The 20,005-nt window shown below is 39.4% G+C and overlaps 1 protein-coding gene across 3 annotated transcripts; it reads right to left on the bottom strand.

The window, feature by feature from the left end:
* Positions 1-3,976: 3,976 nt before the first annotated feature.
* On the bottom strand, positions 3,977-16,955 carry ranbp3b (RAN binding protein 3b; the record flags this gene model as incomplete). Of its 3 annotated transcripts, XM_079172434.1 has the most annotated exons (17): positions 3,977-5,161; positions 5,358-5,553; positions 6,809-6,951; positions 7,648-7,768; positions 7,860-7,984; positions 9,057-9,153; positions 9,274-9,349; positions 9,450-9,544; positions 10,268-10,378; positions 10,625-10,734; positions 10,974-11,066; positions 11,280-11,345; positions 14,322-14,393; positions 14,502-14,579; positions 14,679-14,715; positions 14,830-14,885; positions 16,928-16,955. In XM_079172434.1, the coding sequence occupies 17 exons, from the start codon at positions 16,947-16,949 to the stop codon at positions 5,118-5,120; spliced, it is 1,542 nt and encodes a 513-aa protein (XP_079028560.1). In that variant the 3' UTR covers positions 3,977-5,117. The 3 variants fall into 3 exon arrangements, with proteins under 3 accessions (XP_079028560.1, XP_079028561.1, XP_079028559.1); XM_079172435.1 differs by lacking the exon at positions 14,322-14,393; XM_079172433.1 differs by lacking the exon at positions 16,928-16,955 and having other exon boundaries at positions 14,830-14,913.
* Between the last annotated feature and the right edge of the window lie 3,050 nt (positions 16,956-20,005).

Genomic DNA, 20,005 nt, shown 5'->3' with positions numbered 1-20,005 from the left:
GGAGATAATTGACACGTATAAAGAATCCTATTCATAGGAGATCACATATATGTTACTGTGGTTTTGATGATTTTCTTTATGTGACACCTGAAGAATATAGTAAGGCATTGATTGATATTTACCTCTGTTCACCGAGGTAAAAACATTCCTCCTCCTTTTCCATCAGAGCATTCCACAAATTCTAAGTATGTTCATCGCTGTCTGTTATCAACTTCCTCTTCTGAACTTAATCTGCTCAAACATGATCGTCCTTAAAGTGTTGACAAAACTTCCCACCTTGACTAAAACTGCATGACTCATTCACAGATCTGCCTTTTGTAAACGCGCTTCAGCTCACTGGTGATAAGTTATTAAAATTGTGGCGTCTGAGGTGGCAATTTGAATTTTGCACGCCCTTTTAAAGCTCAGAGTTACCGCCATAGCTGACTGTGTGAAGAAGAGGAATGTGGTTAGTGTTAACAGCTGTTATTTGTTCTCTGTAGGGAATTCTTAAAAGGAGCTGTTTGAGTCATGACAAGAGGTTAATTCCTGGGCTTGGACGTTTTTTAACAATGCATATTAGTTGCTTCTTATTCTGACATCACGACATGTATAGGCTTGACAGTTGTCCAAGTCTGCTGAAACCCAGGAGCTGCTGTAACTGAGGCGTATCACTTTACAACAGCTTCCACCTGGTCTGAAGTTCAAGTGTGTTGAATACAAAACCAATGCAAATTAAATCTGTGCAGATCCAGAGGAATTCATTCAGGCAACTACAAGGAAGAACAATTTTACCGTTCCCTGGTTAACAATAAAAATACCCAGTGGAGTTTTTGACCACGAGCGGTGCTATAAAGCAATGTTTTACATAAGTGGGTAACTATTTTTGCTCTATAAATGTTAAATGAGGAAGGAAATGCATTAAACACATTGTGATGATGTTAACTAAACTTTGAATAGCTCCAGATCATAGTTTCTAAAAGTGCGGCACGCGGACCAACGAAACGTTTTGTGTGGCCCCTGAACTTGATTTAAAGTCCATGAATTATATTTTATTAATTTACCTTCCATTTGAATGCTTTTACTTACATTTCATAAAAAGTCATAGCATAGTATGTTATAACAAATGATATAAAGAATGTCATTGACCAATCCAACTTAGTTTTATTTATATAGCTCAATATTACAAGTCACAATTTGTCCTCCGACGGCTTTACAATCTGAACAACACTCGACATCCTCTGTCTTTGGATCCCTCGCATCAGATGTGGAAAAACTCCCCAAAAACCTTTAATGGGAGAAAAAAAGGAAGAAACCTAAGGGAGAGCAACTGAAGAGGGGTCCCCCTCCCAGGATGGGCAAAAGTCCAAGAGATGTCATGTGTACAGAATGAACAACATAATATTACAACATAGTCAATCCATATGAGAGAAATGATACATATTATGAGAGCAGTAATAGCCGTAATAATAGCTGAAATGATAACCGACAAATTAATACAACTAACAATAACAACAGCGGTGGATGTAAAAGCATGATAATGATAATAACAGTAAAAGTAGCAGTAATAGAAATGTGATGAATAACAGTAATAGTAGCAGTGGGTGTCAGGCAGGGTAACGACAGGAGGCACAACCACATTCCAGGTATAACCCCGATCCATGGAAACCTGCGAGGCGAGAAAACACAGAGACTCTGGGAAAGATGCCATGTTAGTAACATGCATTAATAGGACATGAACGCACACAGAGGGAAAGGAGAGGAAGAGAGAGAGAGCAGCTAAGTGTATCACAAGAAGTCACCCAGCAGTCAAGGCCTAAAGCAGCATATTAAGAGGCTGGTCCAAGGCAAGTCTGAGCCAGCCCTAACGAGCATTTTTAAAAGAGGAAAGTCTTATGCCTACTTCTAAATGTGGTGAGGGTGTCTGCCCCCAAACTGAAACTGGATGTTTGTTTCACAGGAGAGGAGCTTGATAGCTGAATGCTCTGGCTCTCATTCTACTTTTGGAGACTCAAGGAACCACAAGTTACCCTGCATTCTAGAAGCGCGGTGTTCTAGTTGTAGAGTGATAGGGTACTCTGAGCTCTTTAAGATATGATGGTGCCTGGCCATTTGGGGCTTTATAGTGGGGGGAAAAGCATCTTAAATTATATTCAAGGAGGCCAGTGCAAAGAAGCTAATATTGGGAGTGGTATGTATTAGTTCTTGTCAGTACACGTGCTGCAGCATTATGGATCAACTGGAGTGTTAATAGATTTCTTAGCAGCCTGAATATGTAAAAAAAAGTCATAAAAAGTAACAGTATAGCATGTTTAAAAGGTCAGAGTATAGTATGCAAAAAAAAGTCAGTCTAGTGTGTTGAAAAAAGTCATCGTAAACTAGGTCGAAGAAGCCATGAAAAATATAGTCATGGAATGTCGAAAAGTCCTATTATAGTATGTTGAAAAGAAGTAGAGAAAAATTAACATTACAGTATGTCGAAATCATTAAGAAGTCACAATGTAGTATGTGGATAAATAGTATAGTATGTCAAAAAGAGTTATTGAAGTCATAGTATAGTATGTGGAAAAACATCCTCAAAAGTCATAGTATAGCATGTTGAAGAAATGTCATAAAAAGACACAGTATAGTATGTCGAAAGAAGCAATGAAAAATGTATAATAACAGTATTTCAAATAAAGTCACTGTATGGGATATCAAAAAAATTATAAAAGTCATGTAAAAAGTCATGGTATCGTTTGTCCAAAAAAGTCGTACAATAGTACTTGGAAAAGCCCATTAAAAAAAATCATATTAAATGATGTTGAAAAAATGTCTAAAAAAGTAAAGAAAATATTATAGTATTAAAACGGCATAGTATAGTAGCGTGTCAAGGAAAGTCAAAGAATAGTTTTTGGAAAAAAGTCATAATGTATGTCGAAAAAAGTCATATTATAGAGTGGGAAATGTCCATGAAAAAAATCATATTTTAGACTGCCGGAAAAATCTATAGTACAGTGTGTTGGAAACAGTCATAAGACTGTCATAGAATAGTATGTTGAAAAGAAAGTCAGTATAAAAGTAATGAAAAACTCAGATGTTTAAGTCGGAAAAAAGTTGTGGTAAAAACTGTCGAAATGTCGGAAAATATCATTGTAAAGCATGTTTGATAACAAGCCATGAAAAATTTGATTATACAAATATATCATATAGTGTGTAGTAAAATATAAATGTTTTAGAATAGTGCCCTAAAGATGACAGAAAAAACATGGTATTGTCTGTAAATTTTGAAAGAATTTTTGAAAAGATAGTATAGTATGTAACAAAAATGTCAAAGAATATTTAAAAAAAATCATGTCATAAATAGATCATAAAATGTTACAGTACAGTATATCATAAATAAGTCATTAGAATGTTAGTCATGTCATTTATAGTCACGGTAAAATGTCAGTATTGTATGTCAAAAAGATTACAGTATATGCCATAAACGTGTCATCAAAAGTATTTAGTATGTCATCAAAATATCACGTAGAATCTTGTAATAAATCATGTCATTAAATGTCACAATATAGCAAACCATTAAAATAACAAAAGAATGCAAATTAAGTTGTTTCTGAAATCTGTGTGAAAAAGAACTTGTGAGTAGGATGTGTTTTGTGACTTTCTTTACACCTTTATTTATCAATAATACTTTCCTACCGAGTGACCACACACATACGGAGTTTGGGGGAAGCAGCAGTTATGTTCCTAGTTCGGATGTGTATGATTATGCTGTTATGACCGGTACATGCATCAAATAGTCATGGTCTTGATGCATACTTAATAAGCAGGTTTTGGTGTTATTCCTGCCCCATGGACCTGATCCAACACAAATACTATACAGATGAACCACTCTCCCTTTGGCTGTTTCTCTTAAATGCATCTACAGGAGACAATGTCAAGTATTCCACTCCGATGTTGTGCTCTGAAATGTGGATTTAAGCAAGAAAATCAGGTTTCAGAAGGAAAAATCAAAAAGGTCAGTCCAAAATGGTTTATTTTGTAAAGGGGGTAGTTGGAGATGAGAAAACATGGTGCGCTACTAAATGATATATTAAAATGTACATGACATTCAAAGGGTATTAGAGTTATCACTCAGATTTTCCACACATGAACTTAAGTCTTCATTCCAAATGACAGTGGATAAAAAAAGTTTGTATATCTTAAAAATAAAAATATGATCAACACAGTAAACCATTGGGATGCTTAAAAGGACAAAAAGGAAATAACAGTTACATGCAGAATGTAGACCGATGAGTCAAATTTCATAATTTGAAAAAAAACAGAAGTGAATGCCTCACACAAATTTAGAGAAACATGTTAAGGTGAATGCTTCAGCTGTTTCGTCTTCACATCATTAACTCACATTAGCAGAAACTGCATTGTTTCAGTCTTTTATTCTGTATAATATAGGTCAATAGGAAATATAAGAAACTATTAATGACAACTTGAGTGGTCTTGGCTAGCCATTACAAACAGCACATATGTGTTGAGATGCCTGATGAAAATGATGATCCAAAATAAATTACATTTGCCAAAACCTAACGCACACACTGGTTGGGATGGGAGGGATGAGGGAGGGGGGGGGGGGGGGGAGACAGGAGGATGGTTGGACTCAATGTAGGAACAACTGACTGAGGACTAGTCAAATACACTGTGAATGAAGCTCCTCTGGATGTGTGGCGTCCAGAGGTACGGCTGTAGAGTGAGTAAAAAGGTCCCAAAGTAGAAACTGCAGTCTTAACATGTGCCATACCTTAAAATGTAGAGGAAAACACCCTTACACTCATCAATATGATGAGCAGAAAAGTCCCAAACCAAAGCTTTGAAGTCTTTATTTTTGCTATCGGGGAGAGGAAAAAAATACTCGAAAACAAAAATAAAACACAAAACAGGAGAGGGAGGGAAGAAACGACTCCAGATATTACGTTGAATGCAGAGAAGATGAACTGCACGAGTTGGGTGAGACACTCCGGCACAAGGGTTATTTCCTGGAGCTAGACTTCTAATATCCAAAAGTACTGGTCTGGAGGACCCATGTTGGTCAAGGGGTGTCCATGGAGATGCCTACAGCAAAATGCCTCAACGGCAGCATGTTAGCAGGCTGTCCAAGAGTGACGCTATGTGCTTCCTGCTGCCTGGCTCTCTCCTCCCTCTGAATTACCTGCAGGAAGAAAAGTGACAGCAGGTTGTCACGGGCTTTGTAAGCGAGTGGTCTAAATATTAACATCACAAAAATAAACTGCTGCTATGGTGCCAACAAGCAATCAAACACTCCAAACCACGACATTCATTTGATTTAAGAGTAAGTAAACCATGGAGTGTCGAAACATGCACACGAACAATAAAAAATCACTGACTCGTAGCAGGAGTGGAGGCTGAAGCTGAGGCGGAGGCGTTGTCTTCCTCGTCGCTGTCATCCTCGTTGGACTGTGGTACCTCGGCATCAGGGATGGTTGTTGTTGGGGTCTCGGGCTCCTGATCCGCCCGGCTCTTCAGGGCTAAGATACGGTGATGTAACGCTGCAGCCAGCTGACCTACGTCCTTAGAGCTACCCTAAAGAGTGGCGACACAGAGGGAGAGACTACTCAGCACAACTGAAAGGAAGAAAAACTCAAATAAAAACATAAATATTCATAATACTTGTTTGAGATGACGATCGCCGCACAATGTATTTTTTCTGTGTAATTGTATTCTTTAACACTAGATTGTTGGCTCATCTCAAACGAGCTTACGAGTCTACAGCTGAGACCTGAGGCTACTCCTGGCTAATGTCCGGTCGCAGGAAAATAAGATGGATGAAATAAGACTTCAGGTTACAGGAGGTCCGAGACTGATGTGCCCACATCTTTACAGAAACCTGCTCCATCGTTAATATCCTGGTTCACGCTGCAATTGACAACCGGACCGCATGACAGCGCAGGACTCCAGTGAGACGAGAGGAGGTGGACTCTGATCAACGATGCTTGATGCTCAAACATCGTCATCAAAGTTGATGAACAATGAACAACAAAGATACCAGTCATATTATCTGCCCGTTTTTATTTCTGCTATTTATATTGCATTTTGTTGCGCAACCCTGTGTTGCAGAATTACAATAACTGAACCTTGGAAAAGGGAAATATTTAAATGTGTGCCTGTCTTTAAATCAAGCTATTTCAACAAAAAGGTTACTTTCACTCAAAAAGCCATGAGAACTAACCTACGTTACCTCTTGAGTCACACCAGTCCCATAAAATGCAAGTTGAATAGTTACAGTATATGTGCACCCAACAAAGTTTATGGGACTTTGGCGACTCAAAGTGGCTTGCTGGCTCTGGATATCTCGTAGTGACTCTAACATAACCTTTACAGTAGCAAGCACCTGAAGAATAGACAATTCCTTGCCCGAGTCCACTTAAAAGTGTGGTCTCAGGCATGGAGCCCTCTGGAATACTCATTATAAACTAACTATTTCCTGAAAAGTCCACCATCTCTCTGCAGTGACGTGAACCCGCCTCAAACTGACAGCTATCAATAAAACAGCTATCTGTGCTGGTGAAGATGTGCTGGGTGAGGCAGATTATGTGGCAGTCACCACGATGTCACCAGTGCGCTCTGCACGCCTGTCAGCACAGAGTGTTTACTGCAGCGATTTTACACACAAATGCTATATAATAACTATAATCGGACAGGGCAATATATGCACAGTATTAGGAGATATTATATAAACCGACTAACACTCTGCAAATTAAAATGAATATGTAAATCTTCCCCAAGCTCGGACAAAAAAAAATGGCACAACTGTAGTATAATGTTTGACGATACATACCGATATTAGGAAGACCTTGACCCCCTGGTCCTCTGTGTCCATGGCAGTGATTCGTACACTCTTCTCGCTGGCTTTGTCCACCTGCATCTGGGGCCAAAGTTTAGTGTTGAGGATCAACCGGAGGCTGCCCTGGGTCCTCATCACTGGAAGAATTTAAAAAAGAAACACACAAAATAAAATGAAGTACAGACCCAAGCAGCTGTTTGTTTTGTCTATGGTGTTCCACCTGACTCCATGTAGTGCTGAGAGTTCTTCTTATGAAAGATAAACGTGTCCTTTCTTAAGTCACTGAGCATGTTTACCAAGATGTTATTGCGCTGGTCTCATGTTCATCAGCATAAATACAGAATCAGAAAATCAATTCTGAAACGTTGAACCTATCTTCTAAAATAGTGTTTCTATCTATTTCAAAATTGTGAAATTATAAAATAAAAAAATAAAAACACACAATGCTTCAGGCGTGGATGAATAAAAGTGTGTTTTTCATTATAGATTTCTTTCTTTGATGATAAAACACATCTTGCTCCTTATTCCACCGTCACACATGCAGTGCAGCATGTGTTGCCTAATCCATAGAGGTGTGTATCACAGGAAGGGTCTCCCCCTTGTGTTCAATGGCAGGTATTGCAATACTTATCAAGCTGAAAACCACGACTAAGAAGCAGTTGTATTTTACCGAGTGTGTCATCTCTAAGTCATTCCATATGTATCTGGCACAAATAATCAACTCACGAACAAACAGCATTCATTACTGCAATCAAACCATGATTATTGGAGCTGTGCACAGTCTTAACGGTCAGATGTTTATTTTCTTTTCTAGTTTCTGACGGTGTGTTTACCTAGACGAGACTGTAGCGTGCCGTCCTCTGTTGATGCCATGTCGTTGAGCCTCAGCAAACCTCGACCTCTTTCTATCCACGACTGAGCAGTCTTCTCGAAAACGTATAACTTGCACTGCATCTGAAGTAACAGAGTAACAAAAAAAAACAACAAAGAATTGTATTGCTTTCTGCCACATTCATTCACTGCACGTGTTGAATCAATCCTCTACCTGTAAAACATTGCTTTCTGATTCCTCTCCAGTTTTGACGTCGACTTTCTCTAAGATGCACTTCTTGGCTGTGGCTTTGGTGTAAGCTGCTGCAGACTCCTCCAAAGACTCGGACACGCTATTCACTGGTGAGATAAAACACAGGGGGGTGAGACATCTGTACCTAGCTGGAGCGAACGTTTGCTTTCCGAGATTTTTTTTATCAAAAAACTGATGCGTCAGTTAAAGAGAGTCTCCTCTCACTCCCATATCATCTTGCAGTGACACATGAATAACATCCTGCAAAAGGTTGGACTATCTAGTGCTGACAGGTGATAAATGAAGGACTCAGGCTGCCTGACACTCTGTCACGCAACACTGGAGCTGTATAGGTCACTTCAGATCATTTAAAGAGTCAATTCAGCTCTTATTATTATTATTATTATTATTATTATTATTGCCTGCGCAATGTAGCAGCTATGAGCCGAAAAAACGTCACCGCAACATACTCTCAAACCACAAACATGTCACTAGGTGATGTAGCCTTTTATGTTTAGGCCTCACAAGAAGTGACTACTGTCAATTTGTGCAAACACGTTGACCTTAGTTGTAAAGTAAGAAAAATGCCATTCTCTAAATAATAATCATCAGTATATAGCCGTCAAACCAGGTCATGCAGTATTCAATCCTGCATGTGTAATGTACCATTTCTCCCTAAAACAAGCAGATGATATTTTCTAGTGATCTGAATTAATTTCCCTTCACACTTTATACAGGTGTGAAGAGAAATCTCTGCGGCACCTTGTTTCAGTATTTAAATTAGCTTTGAGTAAACTATGTGCTGGGGAGTGCAACTAAAATCGCTACTGATAAAAACTGCTTTAATGCATCAGGAAATGGGTGGGACGTATCACTAGCGGTTTGGAATGTGGACCTCAAATCAAAGATGTGGTATTTATTACACCCGGAGCTCTTTATGGAGTGCTAATCAAAACACTACCTCCCAACTGAATTTGATGTGGAAACAAAGAGATAACATGATGAATAGATTTCCGTGAATGTTTCTAGGATTATAATTTCACCATCACATATCCGTTGAACTGCTGATTTGATAGCCTCGGGTCTCGCCTCAGTGCTGACAAGAGTCTTTGTTAAATCTATTAGTAGACAAGTTAAACATGAAACATGTGAGATAATGGATGAACTTTGTGTTTTTACCCTTCTCTGGGGTGGCTTCCTGTGATGAGGGCTCTGAAGCAGGGGCAGCTGAAACTTCTTTATTTTCCTCATTTGAGGACTCGCCCTTTGGGGGACTCTGAGAGCACAACAAAGCGGATCATTGGAACTTGTTCAAACCTCAATCACCACAGGTTTTTAAAAAAAATTGTTTTATAAATATGGCCGACTCACGACACAACAGGTCGCACAAACTCACCAGAACTCGTTCAGACATGTTCTGCCCAAAAACAAATTTTGCCCCACTGTCTGTACTGTTTGTGGCATTTTTTGAACTGAAAGGACAAGAAAGAAGAAGAAAGTGAGTTGATGGAAGTTAAATATAGATGACGAGGAGTTGCTAAAAATACTCAAAGGAGAACACATTTTCATTACCTTGGGGTAGAGATGTACTGTAAGAAATAATTAGTGGCCTCCGAGTCCAGTGGCACGCCATCCTTTGACTTGCCTTCTTTACTGTTCTCTTCCAACTAGAGAAGAGAAGTGTTGAAGAAATGACGCAACGTGTGAGAAAGACCAGAAATGTTCACGAATCCACATTAATGAAACTCCTGACTAACTTGCATCCTAGCAAGCGAATGAACATTTCCAAAATCTTGTGGAAACATTCCTGCCACAACGGTTCCAGACTGGGCACAAAATGATACAAAAATATATTGGACATTGTTCAAAACGCCACAGGAAAAGCTCCTATTATCAGGAAGTGGGACCACAAAACACTACAGGAGATTGTCAAAGCAAGGGCAGTGACACCGTTAACATAGTGTTAGTATAGAAATGCTTAAAAAAGGACCAGCCTGAAGGACTCTGGGATTTATTAAATAATTAATAAATGTGTTTTCATAGTGTATTATCACCTGAAACTAAGAATTGCTGTGTCTTCCTTAGCTTTGACACATTGCCCTTTACGGCTTTTTGAAGTACAAGCAAGAATTTAAATGACTGAAGAGCATATGGGCGAAACTCCAACTATGTATTGCACCGAAAAAACATAAAACCTTTACATTGAACCCACACTGGTCCTTTAGAAGTCACAAATATAAACATAATATGTTGACTATAACAAGGCAACTCATTATCTGGAGTATCTACCCTCCTGCGTCTGCATATCTGTTTTTGTTCGTCACACAGTCTCACCTCAGTTTGTGTCAGTGTGTGTTAAACAGGTGTAAGAAAAGAGGAAAATAACCCACCTTTGCTCTGTCTTTGATATTCTGACCAAAAACAAAAGATATTGCTACATCCGTCTCCTTCTCTTTTTCGTCTTTGTCACCACTTGCTCCATCTTCCTCATTTTCATGTTTCTGAAACGGGAACAAATAAAAAAAAAAAACTTAACTATTATTTGTCTGTATTTTTTTCTGTACAATGTCAGTTCTACAACAATGCAACATTGTGTTTCGAGTATGAAAATAACCACAAATCTTCTGTAACTAACCTACAGTGTTAACGCTTTCCTAACCGTTCTGTCCAGTGCCTTAAACAAAGCACTGAACTGTTCATCGATAACAACCCAGTGACTATAAAAGGGAGCTTTAGCCACTCCTCACCTGTGACCTGGCCAGAGAGGCTGAGTGCTCTGTGTTGTTCAAGAAGAGTGACGGTGTCACAGCTTCCCCATCCGACGACTTTTTCACACCGTTAGTTCCACAAATGGAATCTAAATGAAAAAACAGAGAGGACAAAAAAAAACTCACTTTTTTTTTTTTTTTTTTTTACTTTCCCAAATGATATTCAGCCTGTAAGGCACATGCCAAAAACACAGTATGCACTTGCACTATGCAAGTTATCAATATTCAAAAGTTGAATGAATTATCAGACAAAGAAGATTTTAATGATATTTGAGAATGTTTTATAAGTATCAACTAATGAGTGCAGGTGACTCCAAGCTGCACTCACTGGACTCTATATGTGATTTAGAGGGCGGTGCCTGAAGAACTGCAGGGCGGAGGACACTGCGTTGCTGCTCCTTGGGTTTCTGACTTGGGACGCCTGCAACAGAGCCAACTTGTCTCATACTTTTTGAACACAATGAGAAGTTCTGGGTCTACATGTTCAAGTCTAGATCTACCATTTCTAAGAGGGGTCATATAAAAAGGGTGCAAGTCCGGGTTCAAGTCTTTTTTTTTTTTTTTTTTTTCCATTTCCATCAAGTCAGTGTGAGAAAATGCTACACGATGAAGGCTCAAAACCTCAAACACCAACCTGAACTTGGTGCCTGTCCATGTATGAGAGTTGGTGGCTTTAAACGGAATCCCACAGGCTTCTCCTCTGGTGAGACGGAGCACAAGAGAAAGCAGACATTTAAAAAAAGATCGTATACAACTTATTAACTGCATGTTCCTTCTGTTTTGCAATTTTCTAACCTCATGGCCCGTTACTACAACAGCCCTTGTAAAGCCTTGAGAGCTGTGTTGCAATCAACTCCTCTGCAGTAACGTGGCGGGGCTCTAGGATCTCTCATCTATTTCTCTCCATCTCAGTGGCTTTATTAGTTTGACATGACTTGGCTCTAATTACTGTTAAAGCAGAAAGCATTCGTAAAAACGGCATCCTCCTTCAACATTTATCATCTTGTGTCTAGTGAACATTTATTTTATATTATGTTTTTTACAACCAGGGCCTTGTGTTCATTTTAGTAACCAGGATCATTCTTAGGACATGGAGGTGCAGCAGACACAGCTGTGCAATGGACAAAGCCAACATAAAAGTCCAATTTAATCAAATTAGCAAAACGACTTGCTCAGTAAGGTGGACCTGCCGTACCTACTGTAGTTCTCTATGCGTGTGTTTGATCTGTGTTCATCTGTTCTTTCAGATCCAAATAAGTACTCTATGCAATATTCTGAAGACGGTTATTAAGTACGCCTTGTTTGTTTGCTAACGTGGATACCCCGTCCCCTCTGTGAAGCCCTGCCAACTCTAAACACTTGGTGGCTGTTGATAAGAATTAAAACAATCAAACAAAGCAAAAACTGTACAAGACATTAACAGAAAATGTACCATTCTTAAATAATTCACAAAAACACACATACATTGCAAGTCCCACTGCAGTCATATTTACAGAAATAGTCCGACTTATAGACATTGTCTGTTGTATTGTATTCAGATCGATTGACGGTCTGAACAAAGCAACAGTGTGATTTTAGTTTTGCATTACTCCCTCCAAAGAAATGCACACGGTCAACTATAACAACTATTCTGTCAGAGATGTGAACAGCATGCCACCAACTACAATCTGATAAATACTGTGTGTTTGAACCACAGGGATCCCAAACCTCAGCAAATGGTCTGCACATGCATGGAACGGAGACCTGAACCAATCCTCTACATGAATATTTAACCCAAGCTGCCGACTCGCACTGCCAAATTTGAGACACAATCTCAATGTTATATTTTATTCCTTTTTTTTTAAAGACGGGACAGCCTGTCTCTCAAACACATAATAACTAATAAAAAGGACAGCCATTATATATGTACGGTCTATACAGAATAAGACTCATCAGCACCAAACACATCTTGTAATCCCTTGTAAACTATTCCACTGACAAGTAGTGGCACACAAACAGCAGCCAATTTCCAGCTCATGACACTACGACTATAATAATAAACCCTGTGCCGTTAGCAACATCAAGCTCAACTTTTTTCAATTCTGTGGTCATCATTTTTGCTGGTAAACTCTGAACTTTTTTCCGAGGTGAACTTGGCCGTTCAGTCAGTCATAAATCAGAAAAGAACTGCATTATGTACCAGCTGAAGCCGACACAAATGCGCCGGAGCTTTGACCACTGCCATGGTAATAGACTAGGATTGTTGTTGTTTTTCTACCCCAAAAGTCCCAAATAGCACATGAAATAAGGAATAGTGATCCCACATTATGCATTAATTATTATGAGTTATCCTCATACGGATGGCACTGCTTCTTGTGTATGTTTGCTGCTGAAACGCAGCGGCGGTGATCGACTGTCTAAACAAAGCCAGGTATTTTATTTTAGGCCTATATGTTGGCATAGACTACAGTACATCTATTTATCAATATGTTTATAAGCCTAAATATGATCAAATTAATTTTATCGGCTATCGCTGTAATTTGTTTGATGTAGTCGTCTTCGTTTCAATAATAATAAAAAGACAATCCTTGAAGTCCAATTTTTGTCCTCATCTCACATTAGACAATAAAAGCAAAATAAAGTACAATATATGTAAATAATGACCGCAAGTTTGAAGAAAGTCTTTCCCCCTCTCACCGCCATTTTAATGCATAGGTAGCTGTGTGTAAAGATGCAACGGCAGCAGGGTTTTTTACTCAGACACAAACTGTCAAAAGAGGAAAAAAAAACTGTTTCTAGAAGCTGTTCATCTGACTGAGATTACAGACCGAGTGAAGGGTCGTAAGCAGAGGGGGGTTCTCTACCCTCCCTCACTTATCAGCATGGTCGTAGGTCTTTCTAAGTCATAACGGTCCCACGATGAAGAAGCCTCCTCTGAATAGTAGGGGATTTTGAGAAGCTCCTCTCTAGTAGCAAGTCATATTTCATGCAATACTGACAATGAGCTTATCAGACAAATGCAACAAACAGGTTTCACCCTTCCCTTTTGGGCATGTTGCATGTTCATTTTGCAACACATGACGCAAACCATAGACAAAAAGGAAGGAGGACGCCAAAGGAAGCTAAAGGCAACGACCTGAGGCGATACAGAGATGTCAACCATGACTGTACTGATCTGGCACAGTAAGTTTCTTCCATTTCAGTCATTCTATAAGATAAATACTACATGTAAAAGAGCTTCTAGTTCTACATTCAAATATCATTTAAACTCCTCCCAGAAAAGATCCACTCATGCCTGGTAAAATGGTCTATGGAAGTTGTGCTTTCTGTAACTACACGTTTTCCTCAAACCATGAATAACGTCAGACCTCCACAGCAGATAGTTGAAGGGATAGCTCTAAAATTGCCACATGCAAGATAACTAAAGCTGTTCAGAGTGCATTTGCAGGCAGGGAATAGACACAACTTCACTGACATCTAATTTACAACCGTTGATGTCACAATGTTAGAAACTACAAACACATGGTCAAAGAGTTTTTCTGGCATATTTTTGGGATAGCAAAAGTTATCGTTTAGCAAATCATTTATTGTGTTTGTTGCCTTAAAAAAACATGCTTAACCTCTGAAACTAATATTTTTTTACTGCAGGGGGGCTTTAATCTGTGAAATGAAACTAATGGTGGTCTAGATGCCTCACCTGGCTCAGAGTCAGAGTTCCCAGTTGGAGACTGGCAGAAACTTGAGGGCATGAATACATTGTTCTTGGGAACTGCAAAGTAGCGAACAAGCATTGCACTCAGCATACAAATCAATGTGTACACCACAAGCAAAAAACAAGAAAAAACAAATGCTCTGCTTAGTCACCACATGCCCTTACCAGAATGTGGGGGTGGGAACGATGACGTCCTTTCCCTTTTCACAGGGGGGCAATAGCTTCCCTCGTCTTTATCCGAGTCTAAGAATAGAAACAAAATATTCATATAATTGCAGTTTCAATAAACATGAGAAAGATAATATTAACGAAGATAGAGGCCAGTTTGGACATTAGACTTACCTTCCCCATCCTCTGCACTTGAGCCCTCCGCAGATCGCTGCAAGAAAAGTGAAAGATTTGAGCTCAAGAATGTAAGTATAAATAAAGTCCACATATGTAATTAATATGGCGTCAGCCTCAATAGATACTTGAACAACATAGAGACACTTACCTTCTGTGCTTTATCTTTTTGGAAAACAAACACAGGTGGCGCTATGGCAGGCTTGTCTGTTAAGAGAAGATGTAGGCTAGTCATCCAAGCACCAACGTAAACAACCCGGTCTGTTTGATTCTTCTTCATGGTATAGAGAACAAAATAGCCAACGCTATTGCCTTCTTTTTCCCTGGCCTTGATTTTCGAAGGTTGTGTGTATTGGTACTAATTAGCATAATCATCTAGCACCAAGTCAAACACCAAAATTCAATGCACAATAATACATACTAAATTAATTAGCATATGATACCAAAAGCCATCCAAAATATGGGGGGGTGCACTTAGACGTCCTCTAATTCACAGACTGTGTGGCAGACAAAAGTTGTGGTTCACAATCTTACAGTGTCTGCCTGTTACTGAGAGTGAAGCTTTAAGATTGGTAAACACAACTGTTCACAGTTCATTTAAATGTCAGCTTTAGCTGGGTCACAAAAAAAAAGTGTAAAAGAGGAAGTGACTAAGGTGACTTGAAAAACAGAAATCTATAATGCTGAACAATGTCGAATTTCAGTCAATGTTAGTCAAAAGAAACTCTTAATCATACTAACTTATACCTAGAGTTAGTCATGCAATCCTTTTAGGAGTAGGCCTACCAGTAAGAGTACATCACATGATGTTGACCTAAACTAAACAATCATCAAATATCAACCAATGTACAAAATATTAACATAAATACCAATGTATCACAAAGTCATCAGTCATTCCACAAGGCCGATCAGCAACTGTAGCTACTTTAGTAAATCAAAAAGGGGATTTCATTCAGCTCACCGCCAACGATTGTGTTGCAGCTACAAAGCCACCATCATAACTAACCAAGAATAGCAACGTAATCATCCGATGTCACCTCAGGCCACTTAACAAGTCTACCTACACACTGCAACCTCTGTAAAGATGTCTAATCCTATAACGTTAGCAGACAAAGGTTTTGCTCTGTCTGGGTTGGGCCTGTAACACTGAGCAGGTGGAGCATCGTCGTGAGCCTTGTTGGGGTATAAATGCATGCGGTAATAGCGCCATACAGCCACGGATTGTCTACTGGACCAACATTCACCATCACAAACACAACCAATCGTGGCTAATACTAGCCGTCCATGTATGAAGCACGTTTAATCGCAGACAGCGAGAACATGTTTTGTGACCTATATTAACGTCCAGCTTTGTATCTTACTGCGGCTCGCAGTCAGCTAACGTTACCGTACTTTACGAATGTAAGAATTCAGACACGCAACACTGATATTTACGGTAGAAATTCAAGCAGCCCGAGAAGCTCCCGGCTTGTATTAACCAGCTAGCATTTACGCTATCTGAACCGTCCCAGCAAATAGTCGGCACCATCGGTTGTTCCCTAAAGCCCCGACCGTAGCATAGCTCACTGGCGAGTTATTAGCTTACTGGCTACAGTTATTAGCTAATGCGCTCCATCCCGCATGAGTCATCTTGCCTGACAAGCAATGTCATCAAGAAGCTCGCTAAATTCTTCCCATAGTCAACACATCAACGCAATGAAGATCAGATATGCATTAGAGAGTATAAAGGAAGCACCTATTACACCAAAGCATGTCTCTTAGCTAACGTTTTTCTCTCTACGCGCCCAAATGAACGCAAAGCAGTCCTGCGATTAAGCGCTAACTGTAATAAACAAGGAAAAACGCCGAGCTATCAACTATCAGTAGAAATATCACCATAATAACTTTGGCCCATCACGCATTGATTTATTTCCAGATTCGATGTTTTAGCTCACCACAAATGGCAAAACATATTGCCTATAAATAGCCGGGTGCTAGCGTTAGGAGGTAAGCCAGCTAGTCGCAGGCATCGTTCGAGGGCGTTCCGAGGCATTCCAGGTATTACCCATAGCCCCGCAGTTAGCATTGTTAGCCTGCTTGCTAAACGTTGTAGTCTTGTAAACGCCGCCAAAGCTATAATTCCCCGGAACTCACTATTAAGATGCAGCCGAGCGGCGTCATTTCAGTTATCAAATATGCAAACAATGTACGGGCATCGTTGATAGCGGCCCAGTAGCTGTATTGTTTTTCTCATACTGCCACTTACTCACCTTCGTTTGCCAAGTCCGCCATTTTACTTCGACGCTCACACACCCACAACCCACCGCGCAGATAACACAAGTTGAAGCAGAAATGTTTTCACTCGCAGAGAGCACATTGAGCGCGACCCCCTGCCTCTCCCGTGCCCGTCAGTGAACCACATAGAAAATACTGTCCGCGACCAGTGTGGATATGTTTATGTTTAGAATAGAGCACGTGTTTCAACCAACACTAAATATCAACGTAAAGTGTGCGTGGATAGTTTAACCTGCTAGTACAGGAACTCCTCAGACCCCTATATAAATAGTTTATAGTTTACCATGTTGTTATAATACAGATTTAAATCAAATTAAAAACGTAACAAGGAGCAGGCCAGTTTGAGAGGGGAAAAAAATCATGATCTTCCCCAGCGGATGGGGTTTGTTGAATTGTCATGGAGACATTTGGCATTTTTATTATTTGTGTCACAATGATTGACGTAAAAAAAAAAAAGATGGAGCGCCAAGGCCTTGACTGATAAACACATTTCCAGGAGGAGGAATTGCTGCACATGACACTCCAGAAGCAGCCTCATAATAGGATGAAAGATGTCCAGAGTGCAACAATAATGTGCCTTAAAGAGAAGTTCCCGAGGACTGAAAAAAAAAGCCAATAACCTAAAGCTTCTATAGATAAGTACTCCTAGTCAGATGTGGCAGGGGGAGTGATAGATTAGTCATAAAGTAATACATAAATACATCATTTTCACAATGGTTTCTTCTTAAACCCTTCCCACATTGAGTTATTTATTTTTTATTGACACCATTTCCAGTTTCAGCTAAAGCTCTAAAGCCTTCTTCAGAAGTGTTGTACATGTGTTCAAGTCGTGGTTGTATTTACGATGACAGTCAATAATGTGAAGGTAAACAAACAAGACATAGTTCACTTTTCATGGATTCGGATTGTGTCTCATCATGTTTACATGTATTCACACGGTGGCTCAGTGCTGCCTCACTGTGAGAAAGTGAATGGGTTTGAATCAATCGGAGAGCTATAGGCCTTCTTTTACATTGATAAAAACAGACATGATGATCATATTTATTATGAAAATGAATTAAACAAATTTGGAGCCCTCTCAGTTCATAATTACTCAATATTAGTGCCTGACATTTTTGTCTTGATGAACTGTTTTCACGTGGGGGGTTTCACAGGTTGTTGTTGTGTGCAGTCTGCCTGTAATGTTGCTTTGCACGTGACATTTTTCATTTTAAAGCCAAAGCAGTTCACTTCATCTGACACCAGAGGGCAACAGCACTCAATGCCGGATGTAATCCTCCTTTATACAAAGACAGTTAACGCAACACTCTGATCACTCCAGTGAAACAATGTTCACACTGAATGAATTATCAAACCCAAGATGCCGTGTTTTTAAAGTAGTACTATTACATCAAATGGAAATATTCTAAATGGCTTGTGAATCATTTTATTCATATTTTCCCCACCGAGCAGAACAGAACAGGAAAGAGCAGGAAAGAGCAGAACAGAACAGGAAATTGTATGTGCTTGCTATTCTTGAGCAGGTTTTAATAAATCATTTGAACAGATTATTTTACTTTAGCCAACAAGTGTCATTAAATCAATCTATATGAAGGTTCAATCATAGAAAACATTTTTTCCCCTCCAGTAATCTAAGATTGATTTTGCAATGTTTTTTCAAGACGTCACTATGTTCTCAACTTGCCAGTGGGTTTATAGCTGACTCAATTGTCACAGGCCATTTGTAAATCAAGACATACTCTCAGTTGGATTTAAACAATAGTAAATCGTTGCTCTCTGTTGAGGAATGAAATTCTCTCTCCTTCACACTGTACTTCACAGCAGTTTATTTGCTGAATGAAAAGAGTCGAAGTCACAGCTCCTAAACAAACGAAATGCTTCCATTAGAAAGTGACCGGGCGGATAAAGAAGCAAAACGTTAGGCAGAAAACACAGGTCAAATGCAGCACAGACATACACATTTGTTTGCTTTGTTGGTGTTATTATGGTTAAGGAACACTGAATAGAGCTCATTTCATAAGAGTTTTCATTGCACAATACCTAACAAAAGTTTTCAGCGAGAATAATACTTCAAATTACCCTTCAGGCACAACTCGAACAAGCTACTGCATGTGTTTATGCTGTTTGCCACAATAGCCCTCATCTGTCAGGGAGCTTGGCTTGTGCTTCGAGCCATAACAGTTTCGTTTCTTATCCATCAGCGTGTAGCCGTTGTCCAATGTCCACTGAAAATCAGCCAGTCAACATTTTTTATTGGTTGCAGGCCAGGGAGCTTAACGCTCACTAAACTCTAATTACACTCTAAATGTTTGTGCTTTTGGTTGTGGTGCATGACAAAACTGTCTGTGTTCCCATCCAGTGTAGCAGATTTCCAAACAGGCAATGTAACATTGTTATAATAGTAAAGGTGGCTCCATCAGAGACTGGAAAAGCTGATATCCAGTCCTTCTGATAAGTGTAATGTGTGTGTAAAGCTATGTGTTGCTTTGAAGTCCAGTAAGATCACCTCAGACACACTGTTACTTTACAGACTTTTATCTCCCCCCAGATGATTGTAACTAACACCTGAAGATAAAAACCCGGGGGAATTTCACTGGAAAAAAACAGAGGGACATTATGATGCAAAGATTCTTTCACAAAAACCCAAAACCATCTCAGTTGTAGAGTGGTGTCATATTTGATCTTATCTTCTGAGCAGTGTTATCTGAAGAGCATAGCTTCTGGGTATTGAGCCAAATACAGCTAAGTCTGGAATATATTAGAATAAAATAAGAATGTTATAGCTTGAAAACCACACTTACAATTGTGCAGTGGAGGAGCTCTAAAAATGGTCAGTTGTGTAAATATTTGTACACCTGTAGGACTTTTCATGGTGAACAAAACTGAAGAGGTCTAATGCCAGAGAGAATGATCAAATTAGATGTTTGTGCAAAACCCCAGATTGTATTTGTTAATGTCCAGTGCTAGTGTTTTTAAAATAACATCTGTCTGCAATATCTGAGCATGGAAACTATGGTTGTGAGGTGAAGTTCATGGTTAAGGTTTAGAAAAAG

The sequence above is a fragment of the Pholis gunnellus genome, assembly GCF_910591455.1.
Source record: "Pholis gunnellus genome assembly, chromosome: 14".
Classification (NCBI taxonomy): Eukaryota; Metazoa; Chordata; class Actinopteri; order Perciformes; family Pholidae; genus Pholis; species Pholis gunnellus.
The sequence above is the reverse complement of the archived record's forward strand: the minus strand, read 5'-3'. Positions and strand labels throughout refer to the sequence as shown.